Here is a 24,382-nt window from a genome sequence, read left to right on the forward strand (position 1 = left end):
GGGGCCGGCGCCCCAGTTCCTGCTCGCCCCCCATTGGCTGCGGCGGCGGCGGCCCCCGCTGGGCGGCGGGCGGCGCTGCGGGCGCGGAGCCCGCGGGGGGTCGGCGGGGCCGGGGGTCCCTCCCGCAGCCCCCGGGCCGCAGCCCTCTCCCTCGCCCCCTGTCCTGAGCCGCAAAGTCTCCCCGCCTCTGCTTGCCCGCCGCTGGCATCTCCAGTGGAGCAGGAGGAGGGAACCCCCTAGCTAACACCTCCCCCCCCCCCCCAGTCGTATTATTCCCAAACGCGGCCGGTTCTCTGCGCTTATGGCCTTAAAAAATAATCAGAATTAAATCCTGTATGAGACGGAGCAGCTTTAAACCCGACGGTGTCGGGGGAAAGGCAGTTGTGTTGCAGATGGCCGGAGGTCCTGCACCTGCCGGCACATCCCCGCAGCGTCCCGGCCTCGCTCCCTGGGGGCTCCGGCCCCTCCTGGCACCCCCGGGGTGCCGGCACAACCGGCCGCCTCCCCTTCACGCCTGGCTGCCCGGAGCGGCCACTCGCAGAGTTTTCCGACCAGCGGGAAAACTTATTTTCCCCTTTAAAAAGGAAGAATAAAAAAAAAAGGGGGGGGGGTGGGATTCAAAGAAGTTGGTAACAGGGGGGTCCCGCGGGTGCGCGGCGGGGGCAGCGCGGAGGCGGCCGGTGCGCCCCGCCGGTCCCGGTCCCCTCCTCAGGCGGGGACAGGCTCCGCCTCCCCCGGGCTTATGACACTGGAACCTCCTTAAGTTGCGTCTCGCCACAGCTGTCTGTAAGCACTGAGCCGGCTGGCGCCATCCTGCTCCTTTCAGAAAGAATGCTTTCCCTGTAAAAAAAAAAAAAAAAAAAAAAAAAGGGGGGAAAAAAAAGAGAGGGAAGGAAAAAAAATAGGGAAAAAAGTAGGGCGAGCGAGCGAGCACAATCTGATCTGATCAAGCACTTTCGGCTTCATCCCTCCCGGGTCACACACTGCTTCTCCACCAAGGTTTGTGCGGAATTTCTTTAGCAACTTGTCGCTTCCCCCTCCCCTCCTCTCCCCCCCCCTCCTTTCCTCCTCGCTCCTTCCCCCTCCCCCCCCTCCCCCCATCGCTTTACCCCCCCTCCTCGATTTTTTGCCCCCCTTTCTCTTTTCACTCTCTTCTCCTCTTTCTCGGTTGCATAATAATTAATGAGCAATCAAAGTGACTCTAGGCTGCGGAGCCGCGAATGGCACAAGTTCTCACCGGCTTAAGCCACTGGAGCTTCTCAGGTGCAAACGGAGCAAATAAACAAATAAACAAACAACCGCGGCGACAAAAAAAAAAAAAAAAAAAAAAAAAAAAGGCAAGAGTAAGAGCTGAGGCGGCAGGAGCGCGGTTAGAGCTGCTGGGGAGAGAAGAGAGCGAAAGAGAAAGAGGCGCTGGGAGAGGTGGGTCCAGGGCAGAGCAGGCGCTTCCCAGGGATGGCTGCCGAGGAATGGGATGGGTTTTCTCCTGCCTAAAAAGTCAGGTGCTAAAGTTCAGAACTTCTCAAGCACGTTTCTCTCTCTGCCTCTCTCTCTCTCTCTCTCTCTGCTCCTTCCCTTTCCTCTTTCTCGTTACAGGTGATCAAAGAAGAGAAACATCTGCAAAAGAGCGGAAGATACCGAGGGGATCTCACTTCGTAGAGATTTCCCCCCCGCCCCCCCCGAGTTTGTTTTCCCTTTTTTCCTTTTTTATTATATTATTTTTTCCTTTTTTCCCCCTCTTTTTTTTTTTTTGATTCGATCGTTTATCACCATAACCCCCCCTCCCTCCACTTTAAACCAAACCTAACCAGAAACATCCCCAAACTCGCCGAGCACTCCCCCCCCCCCGCCCCCCGCATAATTCCAGCATCGTCTCCCCCTCCTATCTCAAGCCCTCCGCGCCTTGCTGAGGAGGAGGAGGAGGAAGAGCAGCGGCGGAGCAGCGGGCGCGGAAGATGGAGGTCTCCACGGACCAGCCGCGGTGGGTGAGCCACCACCACCCGGCCGTGCTCAACGGGCAGCACCCGGACTCGCATCACCCCACGCTCGGCCATACCTACATGGACCCCACGCAGTACCCTCTCGCCGAGGAAGTGGATGTACTTTTTAATATCGACGGACAAGGCAATCCCGTCCCTCCGTATTACGGCAACTCCGTGAGAGCCACCGTGCAGCGATACCCCACGGCCCACCACGGTGAGTGCCCCCGGCGGCCCCGACCCCCGGAGGCCCGGCTGCCGTCGGACAGACCCCTCCTGTCGGCGGGGAATCTACGTCACGGGTGGATTTGGGAATTGGCTTATTGCAAATACATAAAAATCCAGGCTTCCTTCCTTTAATTCTTTTTTTTATTCTTTATTATTTTTAAAAATCTTTCTTTTTTCTCTGTCCTTCTTTCCCCCTTTTCTTTCCCTCTTTCTTTCATTAGACGCTTTTCTCTTTCTTTCTCTCCCTTCTTCTCTCCCTTCTCTCTCCCTTTCCCCCTCTCTCTCACTTGCCTTCTCTTTCCCTTTCATCCTTCTCTTGTTTTCTTCCTCTTCCCCTCTTTCTTTCGCTTTAGGTGTTGCACCCCGCTTTAATGAGGTTAACTGTTGGGGGGGGGTTAATGTGGTAGTTAGTTTTTGCACGATTAAGCTGCTCTGAAGAAGAAAAGCAAACTGGAGAGCAGGGGTGTGAAAATGACCCTGCCGTCCTCACGCTTGGGCTATTTCATTCGCACTTGCTGAACTTGTTAGGCTTAGGTCGAAAGTTTTGCACATGCACCCAGGGCCGCACCATGGCGTGTGTTAAAAATAAGAAAGAAAGAAAGAAAAAGAAAAAATCCCTTAGTGTAGTTAAGTATCTGACCTGGTGCATTTTCCTGAGGGTCCTGCAGGAAGGTAATGATCCACAATGTGAATTTTGTTCCTGGGTCACACTTTTAGAAAGGAGGTGAAATACTGGGGCGAGTGGGGAAATACTAGGGTGAGTGGGGCCCAGGTCCATGGAGGGATGGGTGCTTTGGTGCCATCTTTTATGAAGAATCGGGGAGATCCGGTATTTATAGCTGGAGTTTACAAATATGGTTAAAAAAAATAGGGAAAAGAGAAAAATTAAAAAAGGAGGGAAAACCCCAGATGGTGATTTGTGAAGCCGGACAGTGACCTCTGTCATGGCGAAATCTAAATACCCCAGGTTTGCAGTGGAAATCACCCCAGAATCAAGGCAAAGGAACAGGACAAACGAGTGGAGCTGGAGCTGAGCCGGGTTCAGGGGGCTGCTCCCAGCCCTTAGCTACTTGTTGAATGCGAGTCTGCATTAGGCTCCGCTCAGTAACTGCATTGTTCTGCTATTAGTCCCTTTAAAACAATTATTTCTAAGGATCAGCAGCCTTTGTCCTGTCTTTCTTTTCATTTCTTTTTTTTTTTTTTCCAATATATCAGCAGAAAGTGGAAATGCGGTCTCTCTGATCTAGCCTGAATATTATTTACTATGCTACTTCCTGGAGAAGATAATGAATCTTGACCCTTTCTATTCGTATTACCCACCTTCCCTTCCTTTCGAGCAGTTACTTTCAGTATTGTTCACAAATGTCTGATATGGTGAAAACGAGCTTGGAGATTTTCTAGACACGCACAAGCTCCCATGTAAACATACACGTCCACCCTGCCCCAGCCCTTTAACTATCTGTGGCTCTATAGATCTGTGTTTGCATCTCTGCTCCTGTAGCACGATACCTACAGAGGTTAACAAACTCCCTAGATGTCAATGCATTTCCAGGACTTTATTAGCAGGCACAAACTTGCTCTCTTCCAGTTGAATAACTGTGTTTTCCAGCTTGTAGCGATTTGCTCAGGTTGCTGTGAATTTGGGCAGATTTGGTTCTTTGAGTATATTTGTCTTTTTTTTTTTTTTTTTTTTTTCCAGCTGGGGCAGGGATTAATTTAAAATATTAGGTACCATCCCTTAAGAACATTTATAACCAAAAAAAAGGGTTTGACTGCGTATATCTAGTGGGCATCCCCCCCCCCCCCCCAGCGTGCTGATCTGTATTTTAAAATACAAGTGAAGGGTCTTTTGTCATAAGAAGGGGATGAAGAGTTTCTTTTGAGACACTTGGTACTGCGTGTGCCATATCTCCATGAAAAAGCCATCTAACATTTGTGTGCAGCCTCACGAAAGAAAAAAAGACAAACTGGGTGGTTTGCAAAGTTTATCAGCTCTGTTGGAAAGGTTATTAACGCGTCTGTGGGCATCTTCTGGTCTTCTTCGTTTGGCCAGAGTATTCCCAGAGTTTTATAGCCCAAGCTGCCTTTGCAAAAATATTTTTCAGCTAAGAAAAAAAAAATATTTCTGCAGCCGGGTCTTGGCAATTTCATGCAGGATCTTCGCTTCAAAGTCCGCGTGGGGTTGTCTGGAAAAGAGAGAGTGAAGCAGGGCTCGCCAGATTGCACGGGCACCCCTGGCCGGGGGGGTCCCGACCCGGAGCCCCGTTCCAGAGCGGGAGTGGGGCTGCCACATCAGACTCCCGTAGCTTTTACATTTGAATTTTTCCAGGGAAGCGGGGTTTTGCATCAGACGGAATTTTGCTTGCTTGCCCCCTTGCAACTGAGCCCTTGGGGAAGGAGGGGAGGGGGGTACAGCCCGGCACCCCTGAGGGGGTCTTGCCAAGGTGGTACAGGGAGTGTGACCGCGTTTCGCTGTGCTTTCTCCAAGCAGGGAGCCAGGTGTGCCGGCCCCCGCTGCTGCACGGCTCGCTGCCCTGGCTGGACGGCAGCAAGGCGCTGAGCAGCCACCACAGCGCTTCCCCCTGGAACCTCAGCCCTTTCTCCAAGACTTCCATCCATCACAGCTCGCCGGGACCCCTCTCCGTCTACCCACCTGCCTCCTCTTCCACTTTATCTGCCGGCCACTCCAGCCCGCACCTTTTCACCTTCCCGCCGACCCCTCCTAAAGATGTGTCCCCGGATCCGTCCATCTCTACCCCCGGCTCCACCGGCTCCACCCGGCAGGACGAGAAGGAATGCATCAAATACCAGGTGTCCCTGGCCGACACCATGAAGCTGGAGTCCTCTCACTCTCGGAGCAGCATGGCCTCTTTAGGAGGAGCCACCCTCCTCCCGCTCATCACCCCATCACTACCTACCCACCGTATGTCCCAGAATATGGCTCTGGACTTTTTCCCCCCAGTAGCCTCTTAGGAGGATCGCCTACGGGGTTTGGGTGTAAATCGCGACCGAAAGCACGGTCAAGCACAGGTAGGGCTTTTGGCTTCTTCATCCCCGTTGCTCGGGAGAGGAAGCTCTGGAGGGGCAGGGGGGGAGCGAGGGGCAAAGACACAGGGCTACGGCCCCCTCCCCTCCCCGCATGCAGCGGGATGCGCGCAGGCAGCCGTGTGATGAAAGCAAGAGGGCTGGAGTCCCTCCTCGGTGAGGGGGACACCACTTTACCCTCCCCACAGGTTGCCCTGATGGGTTTATAACCCAGCTCCACCCTGCCCAGCTCTGGCTGGGGGTCCAGCCCCAGACAAGCCAGCCCAGGAGCCCAAACGTCCCCCCCGCTGCCGCAGGGCTCCTGCCCGGGGGCGACCCCCCCCCGCCCCCCCCCCCCCCCCCCCCCCCCCCCCCGCCCCCCAGCTCTTACGGTGCGCTCAGCTGCGGCGCCTAAGGAGGAAGCGAAACCGAGGGAACCGCAACATTAGTGTATCTCTCTGCATTTTAATAATGGTACTAAATCCCGGCCAACTTCCCCCGCCTGCCCTCTGCTTCGCTCTTCCCAGGGCCTCTTCCCATGCGGCTCCCGGAGATGCGGAGAGGGTTTTCCCTGCGGCGGTGGGAGGGCTCGCCCACGCAGCCCCCAGCCCCATCCAGCTCCGGGCCAGGCTCTTCCACCACCCCCAGTCCCATTCAACTCCCTGCCAGGGTCTTTGACCACCCCCAACAGCAGACCCCAGGCATCCCGCTGGGGGGGAGCGGAGGTCCCGGCGCCGGGCGCACCCGCGGAGTTGGAGGGGATGCGCGGCTCGGGCGGCTCAGCGCTCCGGGCTTGGACATTGGTGTGCACCGAGGGGCACCGTGTGAGCTGTGAGCCGAGGGGTGCGTTTGTGTGTGCGTGCGCGGAGGAAAGGGCGATTAGTCAAAACTTTTTTTCTTTTTCTTTTCTCTCTCTCTCTTTTTTTTTTTTTTTTTTTTTTTTTTTTTTTTTTTTTTCCCCCGAGGAGGCTGCTGCAGGGTTGCCTGGCATGAATGAGATCAGTTTTCAGGGTTTTTCCAGGGTGACATTTACTCTGTCTGTCTGAGCAGGGACTGTCTCTATTTAGCTGATATGTTTGAGCTAATCCAATTATTTTCAGACTGCTGCACGCGACAGTTGCATTGTTTATCCAGCGCCAGGAACTTTAATAGAGTCCGGATGCGGTTAGAGTGACAAAAAAACCCAGACCTGTATGTTTTGTACATGAAAGCAGGAGAGAGAGAGAGATGGAGTGAAACAAAAGAGAGGGACAGAGACTCAAACAGCCCCCGAGCGGCTGCCCCGTTTAACCGGAGGGGAACAAAACGACGCGGGTATTAACGGGAGCAGCTCCCCGGTGCGGCCCGGGTGCTGTGCCGGGGCAGGGGCCGCTGTGCTGCCCCCCCGGTACCGGCCGACCGGTGCTGTGCTCCCCCGGCCGCCTGCTGAGCCGCAGCTCCCGCCGGGGCACCGGCTGCGCGGGTATTTTCAAACCCGTCCTGCCCCCCCACCCCCCCACCCCGCCTCTTGTTTTCCTTTTGCCACTTTCTGTTACTTTACCTTCTAGAGAGACATCTGCGGTTCGTGATAAACCAACCCCGGCAGCAACACCTTTTTTTTTTTTTTTTTTTTTTTTTTTTTTAAGTTGATTTCTACAAGCTGGGAAGCTCACAGACAAAGAGGGTTTAGTGCTGGAGGAAAAAGAGGGAGGGGGTGTTTTTGCAGGATGAAAGAAGGAGAAACCGCTGCAAATGTATTTTAATTTATTTTTTAATTTTTTTTTTGTTGGGGGGGTGAGAGGAAAGGGGTTTGGTGCAAAGGCTCTGGAAAAACGGTTGCCGTTTGTGGTTAGGGCGCGGATGCCTCTTGCTCGAATGCAGCGCGGGCTGGGGCAGCGGGGAGCCAGCTCTGTGCTCTGCTCTGGCCGACTGAGGTCTTCTGCTGTTCTCAGCTGGGCTAGGAGTGTCATCAGGTGCAAGACACGTCCCCCCCCCCCCCCCAACCCAACCCCCCAACAAAAAAAACACTCAACCCTCTGAAAGTAGCTGAGAGACATGCCCATACCCCACCTCACCCCAGTTCCCTTCTCCAAGCTGGGAGCTGGTGGGCTGGGGGAGATCCCCTCTCAATAACTGGGGAGAGGGTAGAGAGGTGCCAAAAAGGAGAAGGAGGGAAAGACCTTAACTGGAGCTCAGGCAGGCTTGGGGCTGTTTGGGATCCCAAATATCAGGGATGAACCATCAGGCTGGCAGATGAGCTGGGGAAACCAGAGAGGTTTCTGTAGTTGGGTGGTGGAAGCTTGATTGCAAATCAATCAATACTGGCAGAGTGGTTGTGTATCGGAGGGGCTGGGGGACGTGTTTTAATTGTTGATCTGTCATTATTCTGGGGATCATTCATGTAGTTTGCCCTGAGGTCCAAGGAGGAGGCCCTCCAGGCCCATGCAACCCCCTGGGAGCTGGAGCAGTGCTCCAGGAGTGATGCTGGGGCCCTCATACACATCACAAAGGGGAATGTGGACTTACATTTGGTTTCCATCCATCTCGGGGTAGGGTTGGGGGCTCCTTGCAAAGCCTGCGAAAGTGTGTTTGGTCCACAGGACAATGTGCAGTCTGGAGGGCTGTAGAAGCCCTTCACCCAGAGATGAGGGGGAATTTTTGTCCCCCCCCCGAAGGCTGACAATTTGGAGGGAACTGCTAGAGGGGTGAGAGCTTCTTTGGCAAGGCTCTCTAGTCACTGTGCAGTTTGGCTTGTCATCATCCCTCTTCCCTGCTGCTGGGACATGGGCCTGATGCTGTCTGTGAGGTGGTGTTGGGGAGGGGGACAGGATCAGGCCACATCAGGCTCCCCTCATCCCTGTGCCAGGGATGTCTCTCAGCCATGACCTTGGGCCCTTGCTTGGCCATCCTGAGCTTGGAGAGGACTGGCAGGGTCTGGCATGACAGGGTCTCTTGGGGGGTTGTTTTTTCTTTTTTTTGGGGGGAGGCCTTCCCCAGACCCTTTCACGTCCTCTTTCCTTAAGTGAACTATGTGCTCTCTTGTTTCCAGAAGGCAGGGAGTGTGTAAATTGTGGGGCTACCTCAACCCCTCTGTGGAGAAGAGACGGCACCGGGCACTATTTGTGTAACGCCTGTGGACTCTATCACAAAATGAACGGGCAGAACCGGCCCCTGATCAAACCCAAGAGAAGGCTGGTAAGTCACCTTTTTTATTTTATTTTTTCTTCTGAAACTTTTGCTTCTTGTCTGCAGCTCAGGATGAACAGGGAAGCTCAGCCAGCTCTGAAACCTGGTGCCTACTGTGTAAGAGGGCTGGGAGGGGGGATGCTCGGAGAGGTGCTCCCAGTTGCTATGGGCCTCAGTTGTCTGGTTCTCTTACGAACTGCAAAACAAGTTAAAGAACCAAGATCCAGGGCTTCTGGCAAACCAGAACTGAGCTTTCTTACAGGTCACAATGAGGCAGATGCCTCCACATAGTGCTTCTGGATGGTGACCCAAGGATGGTGGTTCTTTCCAGGGGCTAAGGGCAGAGTAATCATTTCCTAGTGACCAAAGAGATTATCAGGAGCACAGGATTTCTCCTGGGCTCTCCACACTGCTGCCCTCCCCATCCCAAGTGCATCTCCATGCCCCTTCGCTGGCGGTGTGGTAGAGGGAGGACCCAAGCTGGGTATCGGGTGCCACTGGGGCATCAGCTGCACCTTGGTCCTGCAGAACGCTTGGCTGATGGTCCTGGTGCCACTTGAATGTGGTGTGGTTGTTTGTACCTAAGCCGTGTGGGTCTCAAATTGTGTCATTCTCCTCTGAGCTGGTGTGAGCGAGGATACAAGGTAGGGGATGACAAAGCCCGTGGAGTGCACAAAGCTGGGCATGTGCCCAGGGGTGCACAAGTTGGAGGAAGATTAAATGCATGGGTAAATATTTGAAATGATAGTTGCAAGCCTCGCGACGGTACTACATACAGGCAATACGTTACACCATCCCCAGCGATCCATTTGTGAATTTCCCTACAAGCCACACAAAGGTCTGGAAGTTGTGGGCATGGCTAATAAATGCATTGAAGTATATTTGGCAAATAATCAGGCAAACCACAAGGGGAAAAAATATATCAAGTGGGGGAAAAAAAATATGTTCCCTGCTTGGGAAGTTATTGGGTGTTTTGAATTGAAGTTAGTTTGATTTCATTAGGATTAAAGCTGTGGACAGGCTCCTGGGGGCTGCTCAAAATGCAGAGGAAAAGTAGCTCTCACCTCTCTGCAGAGTTTCAGAGCTGATGGATGGATCCAGCCAGTTTCATGAGGCTCATTCCCGGCATGGCCGGATCCTGCAGGCAGGAGAAGGGCAGTTCATTGGCCTTGTGTTCCCTGTGAAGGTGCTCACGGCCTTGGGCTGGCAACTCTTAGGTGTGGATTCAGCTTCCTCACCTGTGAGATGCCTGCAGAATTGGACTGGCTTTACTCCCACGGGCACTGGGAAGCACTTACAGGATACGGCCCAGGAGGGGTTACGCTGCGAGGGGCAGTGGCGTTGGCTTTGTCTGGCCGTGCGGGTTTTGGGGAAGTTGTGGGTTTGCTCCTCTACACCGAAACTTCCCACAGGCAAAACCTCTCTGTGCCTTCCTGTACGGGCTTTTCCCTTACAGGAGAATGTTGGTCTCCCTCATCTTTCATAGCCTTGTTAGAAAAAAACGGAAAGGCTTTCTAGGGAGGGAAGTACAATCTGGGATTTTTATTTTTTGGGGCAGCTCTCTTGTACTCTTCTCCTGCTGCCCTGACCCTTCCACCTTGAACACACGCCCCTCGTTTTCTGTTTTATTTTCCCCCCTCCTCGTTCTCTCTTTATGTGTAAAGTTAACTTCCTAGGAAAAATCTGCCGGATATCTGGGCCCTGGAGATAACTCCTAAACAACAGCTCCGTTTCCCTAGCCCAAACACACAGGAGCTTGAGCGTATCCAAACAAGCGGAGGGGGAGGCAGAATAGGAAAGCGGCTGGAAAGCAGGGGGGAGAGCTTTCAAAAAGTGTCTGATGGAACCATGAAAGAATGTCCCGAGTCACCCTCAGCCCAGCACATGTAAAATGAACTGTATAAATAAATACATTGTAAAAGGTCATTCTTGGGGGAAAAAAAATAAGAGAAGGAATGAAAGAAGGAAAATTAGTCTTGCATAATCACTCAGATCCTGGGCATTTTAGTTTAAGTTACAAAAAGTTCCTGTTCTTTGAATGTGGCCTTTGCTAAATGGGAACTTTTGATTTTTCTGTATTTTTTTTTCCTGCACCGCCTGGGGAAAAAAAAAAGAGAAACATTTCTGATGCTGTTTGCATCTATATTTATTTCCCTTGCTAATCTCCAAAAAAAAAATAAAAATCAGAAGGCACCAAAGCTGGGCCTGCATTTGCCTTTTGTGTGCATAGATGTAGAGGTGTGTGTGCCTGTGGCTTGACTTGATCTTTCCTGACTTGTGAAGGCGAGTGGGCTGTGGAAGGCGGCATGTGTGTGGAGGCTCGGGGTGGGGATCCTGTGTGCACTCCTCTCCTTCTGCCACAAGTTTCATGTGTGACCTTGGGCTGGTTTTGGAGGCTCTGATCTCAGGCACGCTGAAACTAATGAAAAGATTCCTATGGGTGGAAGAGAGAAGGCAAAAAAAACCCCTTCAGATGCTGAGAACCCAGCCCAAGCCTTATTAAGTGCAAGGAGTGTCTTTGCGAGGGCTTTGTTTAGGGTAGATGGATGGAGCCTTGCTGGCTGAGGGGGCTCAGACAACTCTGCTTCATCTTGAGGGGAAGAGGGAAGATCTGGAGATGTTGGCAGGGGGCTCAGGATCAGGCAGGTGGTACCACCCCACCACCACTCTACTTAAAAGGTCTACAGCCCTCTTAGAGACCATTCCTGTCCCCACCGAAGCCAGCAGCAGTCCTGTTACTGCTGTTGCTGAGAGAAAAACTTCCTTTGGATTTTCTTCCGTTCCCTGCCCATGTGTATGTAGAGCTCTCCATTCCCATGTCCAGCCGTGCTGATTTTGGAAGGATTATAGCTAATTTCTTGGGAGGCCCATGCATACGCAGTCTTATTTCAGGAAGCTGATGCTTGCAGCTTTGCGCGTACCCCGTGTAAATCCAGACACTGAAAATGTCCCTTAATTGTCTTTATCAGTGCTTTGTACCTCCTGCACCATCCTCAGTTCCATCTCCTCATGACTGCCAGGATTTCTGAAGTTGTGCCCTCGCTCACAGGCAACTGGGCCATGGGGTCTGGTCCTACAGATGATACGGAGCATCCTATTAGTCATCCCATTACTTACATGGCCAGGCTCAGGTCGGCGATTAGCGTCAGTGGATGCCATTGCTGGGAGCTTTTACAAGAGCGTTATTATTCATTGTTTCCTGCCCACTGTCGGTGTCTCCAGTAGAAGCTGGTACAGCATGAAAGGTACAGCTTGGGACTGAAAGAGCACAGAGTTTAAAATATTCAGCTAATGATGCTGAATTTTTGTAGGGGAAACACAGCCGATGGAAAAGGTTTTAGAGAAGACAGTGGATGTTGTGTTTTATTCGCTTATTTAATGTCAGAGTTTGAAGGCAGCAAGGTGGTGACCAGACGTGTCTTTTAAATGCACTTGCTGTAGAGAAATTGCGATGAGTGCTGTGTAGAAACCCCAAATATCTTCAAAGGGGATGTTTCCCCTGTGTGGGCAGAGTCAAATATCACTGGTTTTTAGAAATTTCCTTAGGCTTGATTTTTGGGTCTGATAAAGGCAAAGCTGCCACCGAGAGACTCAGTCCAGCCTCTGAGCCACCCATGCTGGCTGTGGGGAGCCGGAGGGGACAGGAACCGCAGACTTGTCCCTCTGGTCTCGTCAAGAGTCCGGCTCTGCATGTGGTTGTGTCTGTGTTGCTTTTGAAGTGTGTGTCTTATTGGGCTGATTTTGTCGGGAACCAAATCTGGGGCCATGGCAGGGTCTGGAGGAGAGCAGGACCGAGGAGTGTGTGCACACATCTCTTCAGGGCTCTGTTGCTCCTGGTGGGATGCTTCAACCTCTGCCAGCGCTGGCACTTTTGCAACCAAAGATCCATGTGCGGTTCCCAGCTCCTGCTTGTCACCAGTGTGCAGAAGTCAGCTCAAGGCCTCCTCGGGCTTGAGATCTGCTCGTTCCAGCATGGTTTATGGTCAGGCAAAATGGAACTGTCCCCACGGGCAGCTGGTGAGAGCCCCTTGCTGTCAGATCAGATGCCCTGTGATGTTTCCTAATGCTTACAGGCATCGTATTATTTATTTTTTAGACAGCCCTTTTTGTCTAATTAAACGAAAAAAACCCACCCCTACTCTATCTAAAACAAAACCAACCCGTCCTCTCTCCACCTACGCCGCATTCAATTATGATTAAAATTGCAACATGACCTAACAAGAGTTGGTATTAACGCTAGTGCTGTGCCAGTGTCCATGTTTGCATTTTGGGTTTGTTGTACGATATCCAAAGATGTGTTTTTGTTGGGTTTTTGTTTTTTTTTTTTAAATGTTGGATGTGCTACAATGTGCGGCTGTGTGGGGTGAGGGGTAAATTTGAAACAGTAAGAGCACAAAAGAGAGCATTAAAGGCTCAGTTCTGCAAGGTGCCAAGCATTGCTATGATCTGGCAAATCGCTTAAGCACATGTTTTAACTTTAAGCACATGAGCAGTCCCATTGAAAGCAATGCATCGGGATGAAATCAGAGCTCTGGGACTGTGTCACATTGATGAAGAAGAGATAGGACGGGGATCTAAAGGTCTTTTTTTTTTAGGAGCTGTAGGCACTTGCACACACGCAAACATGCATATGCATTCACATAGAAGCTTGCAAACTCCTTTTCCTCCTTCAGTGGCAGAAGGACAATTTGTTTGCTAAGGTTACAGTTTATAAATGAGAAGCACGAATTCATGCATGTGAAAAAAGAGCAACATTGCTAAATCATTATCACAGCTAAGAAAGCTTCTGTATACACCTTGACACGTAGACTTTTTTTCTTGTTCCTTCCCCTTTATGAAATGGTAAATTCTTCTTTCAAGCTCATTACCAATCCTTAAATAAACATGAAGGTTTAGGCTGCAAAAAGGTGTAATTAAAAAGTTGGGATTCTTGCTCTTTGCCACAGTGTTATTTCCGATCTGGAGCCCGTATCCTTTGAAGCTGAGCTGAATTTACGGGACTGGGCTGTGCTTGCGGTTGGACCCGGTGAGCAGCTGCCCACCAAGCTTAGCGTGGGTCTCACCTGGCGCTTGCTGGAGCCGGCGTGACTCACGCCGTTGACTCCAGCAATTTTTGGTTCAGGCCCTGACTGCAGAATTAGACCCCTGGGGGGTCTGAGAGAATTAAGATGGAAAGACATGTTGGCATTTAAATAATATTTTCCCCTCTGGAATGGGCTGTGCCAGCGCTGCTAATTTTGATGAGTTCTATCAGAGGTTTAGCACTCACTTTTAGGATGCCCTTTGGCACCTGATTCAGTTCACATATAATTTGGGATTAAAGTACCTCGGGGATTTTTTTCACAATTATTATTTGTTCTCACAAGCCAGTTTCTGGAGGCCTCTGCTGATGTGCGTCAGTCTTGCAGGGCTGATGTTTTCTTTCTCAGAAATTTTGCTGATTGCATCTTTTTTTTTCTTTTTTAACATGGGTGTTTTTCTCTCCTTCCCTTCCCCTGTCTCTCCCCTCCTTCCCGCAGTCTGCAGCCAGGAGGGCTGGCACGTCCTGTGCCAACTGTCAGACCACCACTACCACCCTGTGGAGGAGAAATGCCAACGGCGATCCCGTCTGTAATGCCTGCGGGCTCTACTACAAGCTGCACAATGTAAGTGTGACTGTAACACTCAATAACCGGGCCTCAGTTTCAGTGCTCGATGGTCCAAACTCTTCCTTGACTTCAGGGGTTTCCAGTCTCGGGTGGTGCTGAGACCTCCTTTATCCCTTTGGGGAACTTGGGGGCTGGAGAGATGAGTCGGCATCCCCTCAAATGTAGTCAGTCCAGCTTGGGGAGGTATAAAACAGGGCTGTCCACGGGTAATGTCAGAGCTTTCCCATGCCTAAGCTAAAAAAGGAGGGGTGGATCAACACAGAAAGACATTATCCGCTGCTGATTGGGCTCAGTGTGTTGGAAAAGACAACACATGGCCCTGCAAGCCGATACCCCTTCTATGCGTAGCTTGGTTCCTCCAGCAAATACAAGCTCTGGAAAAAAAAGCAAAATGTGCCAGCAACTATTTAGACCTTTCTTGGGTTTGTGGCTGCCTTTGTACTGTCCCTCCACCCGTCCCCGAAGATGATTTATTTAGGTCTTGTGTTTGCCCTGGTTGACGCAAGCAATTCCTAAACCAAAAAAGTCTTGATTTAGTTAGCGGGTTGCAGAGTCTGCTCAACCTGTGATGTGAATTTTAAAGCATCTGTCATGGAAGGGAAGGAGAAATGAAATGAAATGGCTGGCAGATTTAATCTAATATCTCCATGCAAAGCCAGCTTGCAGGAACCAGGGATATGTGCCCCAGGGAAAGAGCTAAAGGGATCTGAAGTCTTCTACAGAATAACACTGCTAATAAAGGAGTCTTAAGGCTATTCCTGTTACTCTAATTCCACATGTGGCATTAGAATAACTATTATGCCAGAAGAAGGGAAAGACTTTCAATTTCTTTGCTTTGATATCACTTTTTTTTTCTCCTAGTGGTCGCTTGCTTTATGTTTGGTTTGGAAATCTCGGGCTATGTTTTGCCCTTCTGTCCACCCATGCAAACACATCAAAGACAGCTCAGGTTTCATGGGGCACCCAACCCTTGTGGTGTCTCAGTCCCTTCCATTTCTTACTTAAAGCTCTTTGGTTTCTTGGGATGAGTAAACAAGTTTGGGTTAAGTAGAAAAAAAACCCCACCAACCAGGCTAATTTTTCACCTGTTTCGTGAGAGGCATCTCTCTAGGAAAAAAGGGAAAATGTGTTTACCCTTTAGTGGGCAGGCGTCTCAGCACGTTTTGAGCACTATGTAGCAAACAAATCTTGTCATCAAACTCTCAGTGTGATCACTGCAAACAAAGAGGTTGGACACAGAGTGAAAGCTCTCAGAATACCACAAGAAAATATTCTGTTTGCTATTTCCATGGCAAGAAGGGAGCAAAGTCAGCCAGCTTCACTGGAGGAGTCTATGCCTGTGCAATGTTTTCATTTTGGTTTTGTAGCCACCAGTGGTAGGACTTACATCACGTAGCTTGGGAGACCTATACCTCAGGTGCTCCCCCTGTATCCCAGCAAAGCCCTTTGAAGAAAACGAGCTCTTCTCAGGTGCCATGGGCTGGACCTGATGGAGATGCCTGTGTTTGGATGAGATGATTTGTACCCTTGAAGACAGTGTGGTTTCTCCCCATGACTACAAAAGGTGGCAGGATGATGAGTTCAGATGTGTCCACCTGCACTGTAGGTGTCTGGCTGGAGGAATCCCCCCTAAGGCATCTAGAATGGTGTCTGGGTGCCAAGCCTCTCCAGAAATGTGCCTGCAAGAGCACATCCTTTTCTTTTTCACACTGACATTGTGAGCCTTGTTGGCCTGAATTGACCCCTAGATCTACTGTTTAGGGAAACTCTGATCCAGCTGTGAAATTGGTGACATGAGGCAGGCCTTGAGCACATTGGAAACGTTTTCCTATTCATTAAAAACACTGACAGCTGCTTAAAAGCACAGCTACTTACCAAATTCAAGTAGTATCTTGCCTTATGAGCAACTCCATTAACAGGACCTGCTTAAATGAAACCCCTAGAGGACTGAGATACCCTGTGCAGCAATATAACTAGGCAAAGATACTAAAATCTGGCTATGAGTGGCCAGATCTTTTGTGGTTTTTTAAAACTTTTTTTTAAGATGATGCTTAGCTATGACTGTGGCGAGAAACAGGGAACATCGCAGCTGATGGTCCTTGACTGTACCACCCTCAGCTTTAAGGACCCATGACAACTGAGCATCGGAGCATTATTTTGCATCCCAGCTGGCTTTAGAGACTGTGACTGTGAAGGCCACATAGTGCTTCAAAAGCCAAATACAAGTTTTTTGTGACCAGTGGTAAGGTGGGGGTAGCTTCATGGAGATGCCTTCTCTTTTTGGCTGCTGGGAGGCAGGACCTAGGGAACTGGGCTAACTGCCTGGTGAATGGCATCAACATCGTCCTTTCAACAGCTCAAGGCAGGGAGGAAGTTTTGGGGGTGACAGGTGGGCAAAGGTCCTTGGCTGGTGCAAATTGGTCTGGTTCGTTTGCCTGTTTGTGTAGGCTGTAGTCTCACTCCCTGTGTGTATCTTGTCTGCATCAGTTCTCCATCAGGAGAGGTGTCAGAAATGGAGAGGCTCATCGTAGCATGTCCCTCCCAAGCAGCTGAGTGTCTGCACAGATGTTGGGTCAATGCCAGTGGAAAATCTTTGGATGCTTGGAAGATGCCTTAACCCTGTTTCAGACTAGGGTGTAGCAAATTCCTGGCTACCTTTTTATCCCCCCCCCCCCCCCCCCACCCCCCCCCTTTTGTCTTTTCTTTGGGTTTATTGACTTTTTCTTGGACTTTCAGATCATTGGGGTATTTTAATGGATTGATCTGAAGATGAAGCTTGCCCCGTTTGTTTTTTTTTTTTTTTCATGGGGCTGTTTTTTTCATGGGGCTATATCAGTTTGTTTTACTGTTGATTCCCACAGCTTAAGCAAACCCATTTGTCAGTAGGATATAAGCAATAATCATAATAGTCTTGGGGTGCATTTAGTGAAGCTGCTGGCATTTCTCCCACTGACTTCAACAAGAGCCGGCTCCATTAACACCAGTATTAACAATGACTAATATTTCACATTGATACCGTGCCTTTCATCCTGTGGCATCCCAGAGTGCTTTCTAAGATGCAGCCAGCCTGGAAGATTAACCCAACATTCTAATGACTATGTCTGAAGGATAAATCCGCTTCAGTGACAGGACCTTATTGAGGTCAATGGCAAAATCCCATTGTCTTCAGTCAGAGCAAAATCAGACCTATAACATTTAAGACTATCCCCTGGATTTGATCTGTTGAATGTGAAGTTCTCGTCCTTGTTATTTCAGTCCTTAGGAGCAGGATGAGCCTTCACTCCCTTAAGGGATGGATGGGAGTGTACCTTGCTGGAGGTGCACGGCAGACTGGCATGTACCCATAGAAATGAGCGAATTGCCGTTGTTTTTGGGAAAAGTCCTCAAAAAAGGCCTCTTTCAGAATATCCAAAAGCAGGGCTATGCATCCCAAGAGCAGAGCAGTCAGTATTTTGCATATGTTAAAACAAAGAACATAATTCATGCCCATAATTAATTGGCTCCATCTGAAATTAATGAATTTCATATACATGTGTTGGGCTGGTTTAATTTTAATTTAGCATGTGTTTGTCATTTTGATCACAATGAATTTTCATGGAGAAGGTCTTCCCTCCGGGGGTCTTGTTTCTCTACCCCAGAAACAGAGATGTGTCAATGGTTTTGATGTTTTGGGGACCACTTTAACTCTGCTGTGTCTGGCCTCTGAAGCCACTGGAAAAATTTCCCAGCTCGCTGCTGTTGCTGTGCTGGTCTCAGTCCTCTTGATGCTTATCTGAGTCCTTATCTGTTTGGCACTTGGGTCAGATACCTGCTAGGAGGGTGAGACCAGGTACACCAGGATGATGTGTCCTGCTAACAGCTTGCATGGCATCTCTGACCCCAGTTGCAGGGGTTGGCCATGACTTTGTCACCATCCTGAGTGAAACTGGTATTCCCATTCTTAAGTTTCACATCAAATCCTGGCCTGCACCGATCTGTCCTTAGCAATTGAGTGAAACATGAGAGACGTTGCTTTGGGGAAGCGGTCACTGTCCTACAGGACATGACACCAAGCAACACAGGATCAGGACCCTGTGCTTGCTCCAAGAGCCAGTACTGTCCGGGTCCCAGCACCAGGCTAGTGTCACTTTGCCACCACCAGCTCCTGAGCTGCTTCCCCTGGGAATCAATTCTGGCTGCCCCTGAGTCTTTGTGTCACGATGCAAATCCTTATTAGGAGCTGGGGAGGCTGGAGCTCATGTGTGCCTCCCCAAATCTAAGCTGGATTCATCTGGTTGAGACTTCCAGGTCTCCTCTAGCACCATTATCTGGTGGGGCTCAACTTGGGGCTTCCTCCTGGCTTTGAACCCAGGCAATACATCCCTGCTAGCTGACCTAAAACAGGCCAGGCAAAGATCTCCCATGCCGGCCATCCAGCTGGAGCAAAAGGCCTTTCTTGTATGTGTATCCCTGTTCCCTCAGGGAGGACAGGAAGCCAGGGAGGTGGGTGATGTTGTATTTAAAACACATGACATTTGAGGTTTTTGCCTGTTGCTGCCTCAGGGCTGTTGTTGGGCTGCACATGGGCAGATTCCTCCTTCCTACCCTCAGCTGCTGGCAAGCGGGGCTGCTCCCTCCAGCTCCCTTTATCCAGAGGTGGAGGAATCAGCCTTTTGTTTGCCCATTTTTAGGATGAGATGGATTTTCCCATCACTGCTAGTACAGAGAACTTGGGGTCACTAATTCATACTGGGATGACAAACTTTGGGATGCCTAAACCAAAGCAGATGAGCCTGGTCCTTGCTCTCCCCCTGCCTCTGTCCCTGCCTGTAAGAGGGAGCTATTGTATCCCTGCCTCCCTGGGGAGAGAAATCCATGAATGGTTCCTATGCTGCTGGGAAAGGCACCAGACAGTGCCTGACAGTGGCTGATGAGCAACAAGTGAAACTTTGCTGTGATCAGGAAGAAGGGAGTGCGTTGTCCCTTGAGCTGATCTAAGATCTTATGGGTGAAGATCTGCTCAGGACCCTTGCAGGAAGATCTTTTTATTGTCCTTCACTGGGGCTGAGACAGCAATTCCTGGCAGACAGCAGATCCATTTCCTCCACCTTTTCTCCCTTTTGAAGTATATTCATCAGCACTGTTGGTTGCCCACATTTATTATGAAAAGTGGTATTCAGCCCTGCGGTGGTTTGCTGGGCTCTCCTGCCTTCTTGTATGGGTGAAATTCTGCAGAGGATCCAGTGCAAAGACCTATATAACACCCCATCTAGACTCCCAAGTCCAAATTTTTAAGGATATTTAAGGATATTGGATGCATAAATCCCTTCCCAAGGTGGTCTTTGGGGTTTTCATGACACCCGTGCCCATGCATGCTGTAACGCTGACTCTCCATGCAGTAATAAGAGTTTCTTACAGGAGGTCCAGAAGACCTTTTTGCTACCGTTTCCTAACCCTGATGGGTGTACGGGTGGTCACTGCTGCTGTGTATATCCATGCAGGAGAATTTAATGCTTAACTTTCCTACAGATATGTCTGCATGCAGGTAGAAAATGCTCTGCTGGGCAACACAGATACCTGTTTCAGGCTCCTCCAAAACCCTGGAAGGCCTTAGAAGTAAAATCAGATTGGCTAAAGTAAACCTGAAAGGATGCTCAGAGCAAAATCTTTCAAAAGAGGAAAAATAATACAAATACCTGTCCCTTTTGTGAATAATTTGCCCAGCTCCCTAAAGCTGCTGTGAAAGTTTGAGACCCCTTGTAGCACTGAAATCCAGCAGCTCTTGCCGCTAATGGTTTTAGATCAGTCAGGAGGCCTCAGGGTGAGATGGTGTCTGTGGGGAATATTTCAAGGTGATAATGATTGGTTTCATTCCTAAACACGGTGCAATTACCTAATGTGCAGATAGTTGAAATTTTTCAGTGGCTGCAAGTTATTCGGGTATGTTTTGCTCCTGTGCAGTTCTGCCAGCAATTTTCTGTCATCTCGTCTTTAGAAGTTTCAACTGAACTTCTTTAGAAGTTTCAACTGAACTTGGGATTTCCTGGTGGGATCTGGATTTGGGGATGGGGGGGAGGGGTTGTGTAGCCGTGGCATGCGGGGTGTGCAAGGGGAGGAGGGGGACTGGTGGCTGTTCGGCTGGTCCTGGGCACATCTCCAGGACTGCTGGGCATGGGGTACACAAATCCCACAGTGATTTGGGGAGAAGGGATGGAAGCACAAAAAAAATAATTGATTTTTGTTTAGATTAACAGACCCCTGACTATGAAGAAAGAAGGAATTCAGACCAGAAACCGAAAAATGTCTAGCAAATCCAAAAAGTGCAAAAAGGTCCATGACAACCTTGAAGACTTTCCCAAGAGCAGCTCCTTTAACCCCGCCGCCCTCTCCAGACATATGTCTCCATCAGCCACATTTCACCTTTCAGTCACTCCAGCCACATGCTGACTACACCGACACCGATGCATCCTCCATCCAGCCTCTCCTTCGGACCTCACCACCCTTCCAGTATGGTCACTGCCATGGGTTAGCGAGAGACTCCCTGCTGAATGCTTACAGTCTCAAAATGAGATTTTACTTTATATACTTGCATTTTTGCAGGCGTGTGGTTATGGGTCTGACGTCCCGAATTGAATGGGAGGGGGAAAAAAAGAATTCAAAAAAATTAAATAAAAATGTTATTTGAAGGCGTAAGAGAGAAAAAATAAAAAAAAACCAGAAAAAAACTACAAAAAGCACAAAAAAGGAAAAAAAAGAAAAAAAAAGAGAAAAATGTAAAAAAAAGTTTTAAAAAAGTGATGTTTGCCACTTTTTAAAGGAACTCACTATGGCGTCTATGTATTCTTACCCACTGAATCTGGATACCATTTGTGAATAAGCCATTCAGAACTTGCATTCCCTATTGGACAGGATCTCTAGTGCTGTGAAAAAAATAATAAAATAAAATAAAAAATGCTGAACATTGCATATAACTTATATTGTAAGAAATACTGTACATTTGAGGAAGACTTTATTGCATCTGGAGAGCTGTAAAGAAAAAGGCATGAAGGACTCAAAGAGATTTTTTTTTAAAGGAAAAGAAAAAAAAAGAGGACGGGAGGACAATTTAAAAACCAGAAAAACAAACAATGCAGACCAAGAGGAAACGCGGTCTTACAAACAAATGGACCAACTGCCAGTCATGTCTTCTCCTTTTATTTTATTTTTATTTTGGTTTTTTTGGTTGGTTTTTTTTTTGGTTTCTTTTTTTTTGTTTCCGGGGAGGGGGAGGGGGCTGGCTAGAACGGTTTTGATGATGCATTAACTAACTAACTAAATAAATAACTAAATAAATAAAACCTGTAGGGGAGATCATTCATTTCGGGCCATGGGCCTTTTACATAGGAAGTACCAATGGTGTCAGGCAATCAGTGTTAACATGCGGACATTGCCAACAAGGGGTTTTCAGATAGCCATTCTCCAGGTCTATATGCATTGTGAACAAGTTCCTGTAATTGTTGTTTGTATGTATAATTCAACGCACCAAAATAAGAAAGATGTAGATTTATTTCATCCTATTATACAGATTGAATGGTTGTACAAATTTATTTACTGCTAGTGATAAGACCTGCTTTTTTTTGTTTTGTTTTCATATTTTTTCCTCCTTTTTTTTTTTTTTTTTTGAGAATAAACTAGATTAAATTCTGTTGACTTAAAAGTGTTTTGTGATTGGGGGTGTGAAAGGGAATATGTTTCTTTATTAATTTTTTTGCAGATTTTTTTTATGGTCTTCATTATGTAGTTACCCCTGGTATGGGAATGTGTGTCTCTGCACTCATGCTGACAGTCAAAGCAGTGTTTGCAGTGGCTTGATTAAAAAAAAAACAACACAGAACAAAGGAAAAAAACCAAACCCTCAAAAATAAATGGAATGCATGTTAGTATAACCCCACTGTCCTGTGTGTGCTCCCTGTCCCTCAGATTGCAGCCCAACCGCTGTCCCTGCCTGACGTCTGGCTCCCATGTGGGAAGGGTCCCTTTTGGTCTCAATCAGCCATGGCCACCATGGTTGTCACCTGTGTTGAGAACAATTTAGGATCGGGATAAGTGCACTGGTAAGGCAGGGTCCTTACGATCCTGGCTACTTTTTGGGCAGTACTAGTTGAGACTCTCGGCAGGAGCTGGAAAAGCGCTTTCTGCTCTGTGCTGTCGGGTGCTCAGGGATATCATTTGATGGTCCACAGTTCAGATCTTGATGTGAGATCAAGATGGACCAGACCCCATCCCTATGCTTGGAGGACTGAGCAGAACTTGTTACAAAAGGCTGGATTTGATGGTAGACAGAGGACAGTTCCCCAAAATTCAAAGGCTGTCAGCCTTCCCGCAAGACATTTCTTCAAAATAATGCAATTTGTATTAATAGTATCATTGTTACTAGCAAATTTTGGCTCTTATGATTTGATTTCTGATGGTTTAATCCTTAGGAATTGGTCCTCCTTTTAGTCTTCAGTATTTAGTCTTCCAGCTTCTTCATACTATCATAAGGGCTGGGCATTTACTTTCCAAATGAAGGGTTAAACTTATTGCCCCCCTCCATATGCTGGGGATTTAAGCATGACATGGTAAGACAGAGGCTGCCAAGGCTGTGAGAAAGTGCTTAAAAACCCCAAACACAAAAAACAACACCCAAATGTAAAAACCTCAACAGATGTGACCTGCAAATGATTTTTTTTTTTCCTTTTAATGTGGGATGAAATAACTGAGTTCTTTCACCCAGAAATATGTACACTCCTGCCTTTTAGGAAAAATATCACCATATCTATCAGATGCTATTTTGAACCCATTTCTCTTGAGTGATAACTGGAGGGGGTAACAGTGACATGGACTAATCTTCTTCTGCAGGACGGCTCACATGAGTAAGGATGTTTCATGTAAGAAAGACCACTTTGAAACTTTGAGGGTGATTATACAGAGGTCAAGTAGTCATTTGATTTGGGAATGGGGGAGGAGGGGAAGAGGATTGACCTTTAATTGGGTTTTTTTCTGCCCTGCTTCAAAATGAACCTAGTTAAACTATGTCTACCATAACGGAGGATTTAGCAGATGTAAGCGGAACAGGCAGTAATCGGTTTGTAATGTTGTATATTCTTTCCTTTTTTCTCTGTTGACAAAAATGTGTAAAAAAAGTCAGAACAAATGGCATACATTTAAAATCTTATGTTAATCACCTTTCTGCTTTCTCAATGAATATTTTAAGCATAAAGACTAAATGTTGAAATAAAACAGAATGAAGAATTACTGAGATGCAAATGGAGATCTTGTTGGCTCCTAATTAATCATCTGTGAGCTATAAGGCTATTTTCAATTAGTCTAACAAATCAAAGGAAATAATCATCTTTGCTGATATTAAGCTTGAGAGATTATTATTTTTTAATTCGTGATGCTACAACCTTTCACTCCTTTTGCTCATCAACAGATTGCAGTTGAACTAAGATTGATTCCAGGACCTCAGCAATGGTGAAAATTAGAGGAGGATTTGCATGGCAGAATTTTGCACTCTCCATTATTGTGTTTTTCTCTTTCCATTTGCTTTAGAGGGAAGCAGCTCCTGAGTTTCTTGCTCTATTTTTTTTCCTAAAAACTGGAAACACCTTCTTCTTGCAGTTTCCTTCTGATGTGGTTTCATAGGCCTTAGGGGCATCAAGTGAGATGAATCAGGGTTAGGGCCAGCTCAGAGAAGGAGCATCCTGAGAAGGACACAAATAGAGACTCTCTGTCTTCAGGTACTCTAGGAAACATCTACAGTTTGTCTAGAGTTCTGCATCAATTACCTTATATTCTGATGTCAGGAGCAGAATGAATAGGATCTCTCATATCACATAACCCCAGATTAATGCCCAAGATGCAAAATTAGCATGAGCAATCAACCAGTTTCTCATTTATGTTTTCTTTTTTTCTTCTCCCAGAGCAAATATTTGAGAATTTTAATGTCTTGAAGGTTTGTTCGTTTTTATTATGGTTTTTTGTTTACTTTGTTTTGTTTGCTTGGTTTTTTTTTTGTTTCTTTCCTTCCCTTTAACACATAAGAAAAATCTGGTTTACAGAAAAGGCCAAGAGCCATTGTTCTTGGGCAAACACCTTGGGAATGTCAGCTCTGCCTTTCTCTATTTCTGAAATTTCAGGGAAGAGCTGATGATAGGCGGGCTGGAGCAGGAAAGCCCTCTGAGCCATGTCTCTACTTCAGCCATATATATTGTGCAGAAAACACCATGGAAGTCATTAGTGGGTTCAAATCTTATGGTCTTTTTGCAGGCAAAATGTCTTCTGGGAATTTGAATGAGTAAGCTGCTGTGTTGATGTGACTGTGGTAACTACATTTTA

At 48.1% G+C, this 24,382-nt stretch overlaps 1 protein-coding gene across 1 annotated transcript; it reads left to right on the forward strand.

The window, feature by feature from the left end:
* The first annotated feature begins 255 nt into the window (after positions 1-255).
* GATA3 (GATA binding protein 3) lies at positions 256-21,933 on the forward strand. Its single transcript, XM_040596417.1, is given in 8 exon segments — positions 256-999; positions 1,597-2,196; positions 4,699-5,093; positions 5,096-5,237; positions 8,260-8,405; positions 13,916-14,041; positions 20,270-20,420; positions 20,423-21,933. Coding segments are annotated over 7 exon segments (1,332 nt in total). The 5' UTR covers positions 256-999; positions 1,597-1,955; the 3' UTR covers positions 20,554-21,933.
* Positions 21,934-24,382: the final 2,449 nt, after the last annotated feature.

This window comes from Falco naumanni, chromosome 5 (assembly GCF_017639655.2).
Source record: "Falco naumanni isolate bFalNau1 chromosome 5, bFalNau1.pat, whole genome shotgun sequence".
In the NCBI taxonomy this organism is placed as follows: domain Eukaryota; kingdom Metazoa; phylum Chordata; class Aves; order Falconiformes; family Falconidae; genus Falco; species Falco naumanni.